At 46.6% G+C, this 9,645-nt stretch overlaps 1 protein-coding gene across 1 annotated transcript; it reads right to left on the minus strand.

Moving 5' to 3' along the window:
• Window positions 1–4: 4 nt before the first annotated feature.
• Window positions 5–7,133, minus strand: C1QL3 (complement C1q like 3). Its single transcript, XM_027450705.3, has 2 exons — window positions 5,831–7,133; window positions 5–2,806 (listed from the first exon to the last, which is right to left on the minus strand). Exons 1-2 carry the CDS (start codon window positions 6,416–6,418, stop codon window positions 2,627–2,629), a joined length of 768 nt encoding a protein of 255 aa, XP_027306506.2. The 5' UTR covers window positions 6,419–7,133; the 3' UTR covers window positions 5–2,626.
• Window positions 7,134–9,645: the final 2,512 nt, after the last annotated feature.

Genomic DNA, 9,645 nt, shown 5'->3' on the forward strand with positions numbered 1-9,645 from the left:
AAAATATATTACATAATACGGTTTTAATGAGTTGCAATAGTTATAACAAAGGTTGTGATATAAGTCTTTACAAATCAGTATATCAAGATATGATGAAAAAGGAAGAAATGTTTGCCTTATATGTGTTTTTCACATAAAGTGTGTTCTTTCCTCTTGTCTAACTTTAAACCAGGGCAAGTGATTTATCTAAAAGAAAAAAAAAAAAAAAAGATCATACCCAGTAGCAATGGTAGCCTGATTTTGAAAGCTTCTTCAAATTTGACCTTATATGTCTTGTAGTATTGACCTTTTCCAATAAATACCTTAGTAAATATGCGTTGTTAGTTGTAAATGATCTCTAGCTTGGCACGTTGCTGTTTGCTGCTGCACAGACAAACTCCAGCTACACTGCTGCGAGTGGGCTAAGCATTGAAAGCAGTTGTGGCCTGAACAGACATGAGGTCAGTTACACGTCTGTTATTAAAGTAGTAGAAAAAAAAAAAAAAAAAAGCGATCACTACAATGTGCAGATGTAGTTTGGCACGTTGTTATAGACTAGAAGCGTAGCCATTCTGATGAGATAATACACAAGCAGCTTGCAGCACGATGTCCCTTTATAAAACCTAAATGGGTTAGACTGGCGATCCTCTTAGTCTAGACTACCTCAGCATATCTCTCAAGCTGGACAACTCAAAAACAGAAACAGAATGAGCAATATGTTCTGTTTAAGAAAAGCTTCACTCATTCAAACGAGATTTTGAGAGATTCTTAAAATCTCTGTCCGTCTTTTACTGAGCAATCAGCACTGGAGAGCTTTGTGTCTCAATGGCAGACACTTTTGGCGTTCTAGTGCAGATAAATCTGTTTGTACCCCTAGTAGATTAGACAAGGTTGCTTGTGGCAAATTGCATGAAATTGCAATGTTAGGGGTAGCCTCTATTACTCTGTAACACTTTATACAAACGTTACCTTCAATTTGCCAAAATGTTAAAAATAACCAAACCATCTCTGCTAAGGAGCTGGTTAATGACCTTGCTTAATTTTTAGATTGAAATCGGCAAGTTTGAACCTGAGAGAAATAGACAGCCTCCCCTCCCCAAACCAAAGCAAATAATAAATCTGATTTCTGATGACACGTATTTTGTGGCTATTAGTGGAATGACAGATTTTAAAGCATTTTTATAACTATGTAACTCATAGTACCTGTGTTTAGTTTAATTCTCCAAGCCATTAATCCTTTATACGTATTAAACTTCTTTCTTTGAGCCTTAATATATATATATCTATATATATGAATGAGAAAAATAGGTTTTAATACACGCTTCTTTTGCAAGTAAATATCTGCTTCTTTCTTTGCATATGTGTTTTCATTTTTGGTAGTATGCTTATCTGTGTCCATTTCATAGGCACGCCTTACCACAAACCTCTGACTAACTACCACGGAAAAGGTCCGTGTCCCACCGTTCTCCCTCAGGTCACATCTCCCACTCCTCCTTTGTGGGGGTAATCTCACCAACTCCAGTGAGACAAGACACCGAAGACAACCTAAGGTTTTGACCCATTCCTACAAAATTCTAGTTGAACATCTGCAGTATGCTGTCATTACTATTTTATTACAAATTGTACCCAAGTGCAGTCTAAGTGTTGAAGGACTAATGAAGACTAATTGCTGCAAAGAAAACATTTGACCTTGGTCTGAGGATGTGGATGCTAGGCTTGCTAAATATTTACACAACTAACCATCAAGAATGGGCCTGTAAAACTGGCTAACTATATATTTACACATGTTTACAAATGAAGAGCCAAATCCTCTTTCCACTAACATCAATGGGAGTTTTGCCATTGGCTTCAGTGTGATTGGGGATTTGGTCCAATAGAATAGTTTGTCAGCTGTTAAATATTTCAGGAAAAAAAAAAAAAAGAAAAAAAAAAGTGTTTCTTCTATCCCTCTTTTTCTTTTAGAACATAGCTAAGGGGAAGACAAAATTTAAACAACTCCGGTGGTTTGACTTTATGTTAAAAGTCTAATGTAAACCTACAAAGCAGGAACATTGAGTTAAGGCTTGAAGCTGATTACTTTCTAGTTTTAAGTGGAAGAATAAGAAAAGTACAAGGCAAACAATTCCTTTGGAGAGAGAAAGTATATTTCGATTACCTCTTCCTTTTATTGTAAAATCATTCCTCACCACACTATGAGTGGACTCTAAGCATCATTGTTAGCGAGTAAGTCACAAGAACCAAAGCTGAAGTATGGATAAAGCAGCAAGATCATAACACATCCAAGTATCATATACACTGAAGAAGTAGCTCAGTGTCTTTAGTGGTTTGTTTTTATTTTTTTCTCCTATAAAAATTTGACCTGTGTAGGACTTCATTCACATGGACACTAACAATGAGGAAGTATTTGCTTTGGCGGTAGTGGATCACACATCTGTTTAACTCGCTTAGTGATTTTTTTTAACATAAGGTTTCTCTGTGTCGTACAGATGTGCATCAGGTAGCATTCGACTTTTTTCCCCACTAGTGAGGTGTTCGGTGGTCGATCTCTGCTGGGGTGCTTGTTTCATTGACTTTTGCCACGCAAATCCATTGCTTAGAAGAGCGAGCTTCGTTTTTGGACTGGTCTGGTGGGTCTTTTTACTGGTTATCAGTCAGCATAAATAATAAATCCAGAAAATGTGCTGTATTTGTTGTTGTTTCCTCCGTGTGCTTTTCCCCCGTCTAATTTAATGTAAACTTCATCTCCAGGCTCCAAGTGAAGAACCACGCTGTTACTGGCATAGTCGTAATTCTGATCAGCATCCTGAGCAATCGCACTAGCTCGAACCTACATAAAATACATAAGGAGTGGTTAAGAAAACTGATAATTTTCCTGCATGGTGAAATTAAAGCATAGCCTCAGGATTTGATTCAGCATGCACACATTGACACTTTCAATGTCTAATAATGTTCATTGTAGTTTTTGTTTTTTCTTACGGGCACTGCTTATTTTCTCCTACAATACAGTATTTGAAACTACAACAATAACCTGCCTATTTCTCAGTCCTCTGATCAATACAAAACTGCTTCATATTTTATATCCCGTAAATATTTTGTGCCTTTTTAAATACATGTGTAGTAAGAGCTAGAGTTGGGAGCACCGAATGTGGTCGCATGCCCATTTTATGCTGGTGTGACTTGTATTCCAGCGGAACAATTGATTGACATTGGTGAGGGTCCACAGTGAGGCCCTACTGGTACCAGGCTGGAGGGTTTCCAGAGGCAATTTATTGTCATGCTGCTAATAGTATCATGCTGTAAAGAGAAATAAATAAAAAAAAACCACACACCCACATGCTCGCTCCAATGCACACAGGCAGGTAAGGTAATCTAGTCAGGGCTTGGAAAAGCTGTTAATGCCACATTTCATTAAACAAACATTTAATTTCTGTGTAGTGTAAAAGATGCATATTTGAAAAATCATGGGCGAATCGCTGTTTACTTTGAGAGCTCTTGGAATTTACAAGCAATGGAAGACTTCTAATTTCATTTGCAACTTTCACTTAAACATATGGGTTTTTTTGTTTTGTTTTTTTTTTTTGTTTTTTTTTTCTCCTTTGCTATTCCACAGCTGATTAAATCTGACATTAGTAGCAAACTGGAAGTAGATGTATGTTGATTTCCAGCAAGGAATAGTCTGTGGCATTGTAAGTCTCCAAATCATTTATATATAATTTGACCCCGTTTGTTAAAATATTTAAACTTAGTTGTATGAGATTTATATCACATCATCTGCTTGTTGCTTGTCTTTGTTCTGGTGTAGTTACAGAGCAGTAAGTGATTTAGTGGCACTGCAAACCTGAACTAAGTAATAATGCATGACTTGGCGTACTATATGTGGGATTTTATCTGTTCTGAATTGAAAAAATAGGCTATAAGTCACAAATTTCTATGGATTCCTTTCAAAGTTTAAATGATAAATTTCCAAATTAAACTTTCATGTGATACGGACTCACATTAATATTGAAATGTTAAAAGGTGGCGGGGGGGGGATGTCTTTACCATGGAGGATCTTGTGGTATTATGCAGCTTAAACATCACTGTAGGTGGAAATTATTTATACATTTCTTTATACATCCTGTATGAGTGAGAAGGGCTTGAAAATCTTGCAGAGGTTTGACAGGCTGCAAATTTAAACTGATGCATCGCATGATAATAAACCACATCTATTTCAGGACTTCTTGATCCCCAATCGCCTGGTATTGTTTACAGAGGGCACCTATTTTGCTAGTGTTTTAGCAATAACAATTCTAAGCACAGGGTATTTCGTCTGGATTAATGACTAGCAGGGTGGAGTTGAAGGCTCTGGGCCATTAACCCTAGAAATGCCCTCCAAAGAAGATAAGGTGAGCTGAGGCTGTAGTGCTAATAGAAATGGAAAGGGCAAAATGGAAAGGAGTAAAAGGGCTACAGCTGAAGGAGACAAACTTTCACATAAAATGACATTATCTTGTGTGTTGGCAAAAATAAATGGTTTAAATTACTTTCCTAGTTTCCACGCAGACCATAATTAAATGCTGCTTAGTGGATTTCTCTAAAATTTTGTACTGCTGGGGATAGTAAAAGCGAATTCAAACCGTGTTTGTGACTGTCGTGAGGTCAGCGTATGGACACTGAATATAACGGACATTTCATTGTAAGACATGAGACAGTGGCTGAAGGGGGAGAAAAGGGACCTGGATTCAAAAGCCTGGAAAGTAAAGTGCAGGTATGGGAATGGGGACAAACGTCCTGCACACCCCAGCGTGCTGTTTTCCAGTATTTCACCTCGATGGGTGAGGCAGCCTAATTTTTTCCTCTTAAAGCCTGGCAGAAGGGTCTCAGGTGACTTCTCAGCGTGCCTCTGTGTCAGTGTATCTATCTGGAAATGAAAGCACTCGGGCAGCATATACGTGTATGTTGCTGCCTCCCAGCGCTGCGCTGGGACGCGCGGGGAGCCGGCAGGCAGCGGGCGAGGTGTTAGCGCCGGGCACCTCGGCATCCCTCGGAGGCACTGCGTGGGAAAGCTGTGTTCGCCTCCACGGCTCCCGCTTGCCGACGGCTTTTGCTTTGTTGGAAAACACCGACTTTACAGTGTCAGCCCCGTCAGGCGCCGTTTAAGCGATTTTTTTTTGGCAAAACTTGCGAGCTTCCCCGCACACCACGCGGGGCTCGCGTCCCGGGCACGGGCCGTAACCAAAAGGCAGCGCTGCCGCATCCCAGCTGTCGATTTCAGACAATTTTATTTACCTAGGTATTTATCCTAGCATAAAAATGCACACGTACATGCCTAGAAACCCTCCCCTTTTACATTTTTTCCCCTTGAATCGGTTTAATTTGTCTGATGTCTGGTACCGGGAGCGGTTATACTTGGGGGCGCTTAGACTCCAGGCTCCGTTTAATATTTTATTTTTTAAAAAAGTAGCAGGTCTGGGGAAAGCAAACACCTTAAAACGCGTTATAAACAGGGACAAAAAAAAATAAAATGAGTTAATGTCTTAATTGCCGGTAAAACGGTATCCCCGCGGTGGACGGGACTGCCTTCACCTGGGAGTGAATATACCACGGGGCACTTCGTTTCCCTGCTCCCGTAGTATTTAAGGCAGACATTTCCTAATTGAATTAGCCGCTGCCCTCGTTAACTCCGTTCCCGGCTCCCTGCGAGGAGCCACCGCCCGCAGGAGCCGTCCCGGGGCCGGGGGCTGCTGGCAGCGGGGGGGCTGCGCTCGGCCCTGCCCGGCCCTGCCCGGCCCTGCCCGGGTACCGCTCCCCGCCTGCTCCCCGGCCCCTCGGGGCTCCCCGAACCCCCCCCCCGTCCCCTGCCGGCTCCCACCTGGTTGTTCTTGCAGAGATCTGCCCACATGCTGGTGCCGTCGCCTCCCCGCATGAGCACATGGTAGGTGAAGAAGTAGATGCCGGGGATGGAGCAGGTGAACTTGCCGGTGGTGGGGTCGTAGTGGTTGCCCAGGTTGGTGACCACGTCGTCGAACTTGAGCACCTCGTAGCCCTCGTGCTGCCGCTTCAGGCCGGCGTAGAAGGCGATTTTGGGCACGGTGCTGTAGGTGGCGGCGCTGATGGCCCCCGCCGCGTTCAGCCCCGGAGCCCCGGGGGGGCCGGGCAGCCCCTGCCGGCCCGGCTCGCCCTTTTCCCCCGGCGGCCCCACCGGCCCCGGCGGCCCCGGTTCCCCCGGGGGTCCTCGGGGCCCGGCTTTGCCCGGCCGGCCGGCCTCCCCCTTGGGGCCCTGGATGAAGGTGGGCAGGGACTGCATGAGGCCGCGGTCGGGCGTGGCCGCCGTGCTGGGCGCCTTGGTGCCGCCGTAGGGGTCGCAGACCATGCGGCAGGTGCCCAGCATCTCGTAGTGCGCCGAGGTGCCGGCCGAGCTGACCAGCACGGGGATGAGGACCACCAGCAGCAGCACCATCACCACCCCCAGCGCGCCCGCCGCGATCAGCCGCCGCCTGCTGCCCACCAGCCGGCTCAGCGCAGGGCGATCCTCTTGCCTGCTTTTGGACAAAATCTTGCTGGTTGAGCGGGGACCTCCTCAGAGCCGAAAAAAAGCCGAGCCCGAGCGAGCCCGGCTCCCCTGGGGGGGGGCTGCGCCGCGGAGGCGGCTGCGGGGCACCCGGAGGGCCCGGGGGGGCAGGAGGAGGGATGGATGGAGGAGGGATGGACGGACGGACGGATGGACGGACAGAGGGAAGGAAGGAAGGAGAGCTGCCTGCTCGCCGGCCGCCCTCACTTTTATGCTCCCGCTGGCGATCGACTTTTTTTTTTTTTTTTTCCTCTCTTTTTTTTTTTTTCCTCCTCTCTCCGCACGCTGTGCCAGTCAGTCCGAGTCAACTTTCCCTGGGACTTGCCTGCCGCGGTCGCCCCGCTCTCTGCTCTCTCCCTCCTCTCTCCCCGCAGAGGTGATGGGGCTCAGCCCCGCTGCTGCTGCTGCTGCTGCCGAGAGCCCGCACCGCCGAGCGCTGCCGGAGCCGGAGCCGAGCGGGATCCTGCCCGGGTGCCACCTGCCAGGAGAGGAGGAGGCTGACGAGCGCGCTGGAGCAATTTATAGGCACCCAAAAGCGCAGGGGAAAGGGGAGCTGCTTTGGCATCTCATTCCAGCATCTGCTCTGCTCTTCCCACTCACAGAGAGTTTGGCATTACTCTGGCAGTGTGGGAAATATATATTTTTTTTCCTCCCCCCCTCCCTTTTCTCTCCCCTCCCCGGTCCCCCCCCCCCCTCCTCCCTCCGTGAACGGATGAGCAGTGAAATCGTGAGGCTCACTCGCTAGCTGCATCGCCTGATGACAGCTCTTTCTGGAGCTAGACCGAAAGGAAGAGATCTGCTTAGCAGCCTCTGGGCACCCTTCAGGTCACCGATCGAGAATTAAAAGGTCAATCCACCTCCTGCTTAACGCATCCCCGAGGCCACCCTGCCATGTTAGCACTTGCTGGGAAATATCACTGCAAACGCGGGGATGCTTTACAGTTACCGGGTGTCCAAGTGGAAGTTATTTGACAATATGCCTCCCAGCACGCGCGGTAGCAGACATCAGCATCTCTCACAGTGTCGGGTCTCCCTTGTCCCCCCTCCCCAATTGCAATTATCAATGCGGAGAAGTTTCTGTTCATAAAGTGAAGGTGACGTGCACATAACCGGCTGCAGTGTTTCCCGGTGTCACAGCCAGCCACTGCTTTGCTAACAAAGTGACACAAGGCAAAGAGTTCCCTTTCGTTCAGAAGCCGAAGGAAAGCGTGGGGCATCTGCAGATCAACAGATGCCTGGACCTGAGAGAAAGCATCTCTCCGGCTTAACTTCACGGCAGCAAAGTGTTTTGTTGAGTCTTTTTTTTTTTTTTTTTCTTCCTTTGGTGAAAGGTTTCTCCTCCCCCAAGAGCTGGTGGGCACCTCTGTGACAGGGTAGGAAGGTGAATGTGCAATATTAGTGGCATTTCTCCGGAGAAAATATTAAGCAACTTGTCCTGCTCACAAATACACAAGGTACACAAAGAGCTGTTTAAATAAACAAACAGAATTGATTCCTAAATCATACTTCTGTATTCAGGAGCAATGGACGTCAATCAAACGTGGGTGACATTTGCCTGTCAATACAGGGATGATGGCTGGAAAGAGTGTGACTTATTACAGCAAGGCAGGAATCCGAAATGAGCAATGGCAGCAAATAGGACAGCAACCAAATAATAGCATCTCCAGTGATGATCAGAGGGCTGTGATCTTGTCTTGGATTTTATTAGCACGAATCCCCTCTCCCCTTACCCGTTCTCTTTTCTTTCTTTTCTATTCCACAACACAATAAGGTCAAACAAGCAGGCAGTGGGAAACAAAGATTCATTGATTCTTCCTTTTAAGCAGAAATGTCAGCAGCTCCTTTTGCTCTTTCCTGAGAGACTCAAAGGCAGTGAGTGTGTCCGCACTGTGCAGAGATGGGCCAGCCCAGCTCCTTATCTCCCCACAAAACTCCTGATAAAGCTCCCATTTCACACATTCGTAAATATCTCCCCCCACCCACCCTTTTCCTTTCTTTATTATTTTTTTTTCTTTAATGTTCTGTCTTTAAAAAATTCTTTATCTGGTACTGACACAAGCTCGCCCGTTCCCTTAGCAAAGGGCTGCCGCTCAAGACCCAGGAAGGCAGCTGAGCACATTTGGAGGATTATATTTATATCTCATCGCTCTCTTCACCCCACAGGAGAGGGCTTTCAACACCGCTCTTCTGTCCTTGCAGGAAGAAAAAAAGCTGTGCCAGGAGAGACAGGTCAGTCTCAGGCTGGAGCTGGGCCCTTGGGGTGCTGTGTTTAGTCATCTCGAACCCGGGAGGTTTTCATGACATCAGGACGTGCGTAAACCTCCACTGCAACGGCTGTGTGACATGCTGGGGAGGCAGCAATTCTTCTCCTGTCCTCAAAGAGACACAAACCCATCGCGCTCTGTCAAGCCATGGTGACTCCGGGTGGCACCTGGGCACTGGCTTGCCGAGCATACCCTTACTCCAGCTAGGATAAGCCTGCTTCTTAAAGCAAGGTCCTGCTTACCTTCTTACTGCTTAGTTTTATCCTCTTGCAGATTGCCAGGAGTCTCTGTGCTCATTCACTCGAGACTTGCAGACTTTCTCTCAGAGAAGGCCCATGAGCCAGCCACAGAAATCACGGTGTAAGCAAGCAGAACAGAGAGCACAGGGTGAGCCCCTGTGCAGAGCTGTCCACGAACACCGTGTGTTAGCCAGGAACACAGCCTGGGATGGTGAGTGCTGGACCAGTGCTTTAGTTACCAGAGCATCCTTACATCTCAAGGAAAAATATTTTTTTCCAAGGAAACCAAGAACGGAAAACCAATGGGCTGAAAAGTTGCGCACTGGAGGTCTCAGTACTTTAGAACAAAGTTAAGGAAAATGTGGAAACGTCTTTTCACAATGGGACTTTGGTTTTCCTGAAGTGGCTTGCCATAGCATCAAGTCACTGTAATTAAGACCTGGGTACCATTTATGTTATAATGCAATCTCCTCTCCATGCTAAAAATCAAGACTGCCAGCCCATTCCCAACAAAGCCATTACACCCAGGCTGGCTGCTGCGGTGATCAGCGCTACATTTCCTTGCACCTTGCCCTAGCCCTTCCACCTGTTTGCTTACCTCCCCGCTCTCTTG

The sequence above is a fragment of the Anas platyrhynchos genome, chromosome 2 (assembly GCF_047663525.1).
Source record: "Anas platyrhynchos isolate ZD024472 breed Pekin duck chromosome 2, IASCAAS_PekinDuck_T2T, whole genome shotgun sequence".
NCBI classification, from domain to species: domain Eukaryota; kingdom Metazoa; phylum Chordata; class Aves; order Anseriformes; family Anatidae; genus Anas; species Anas platyrhynchos.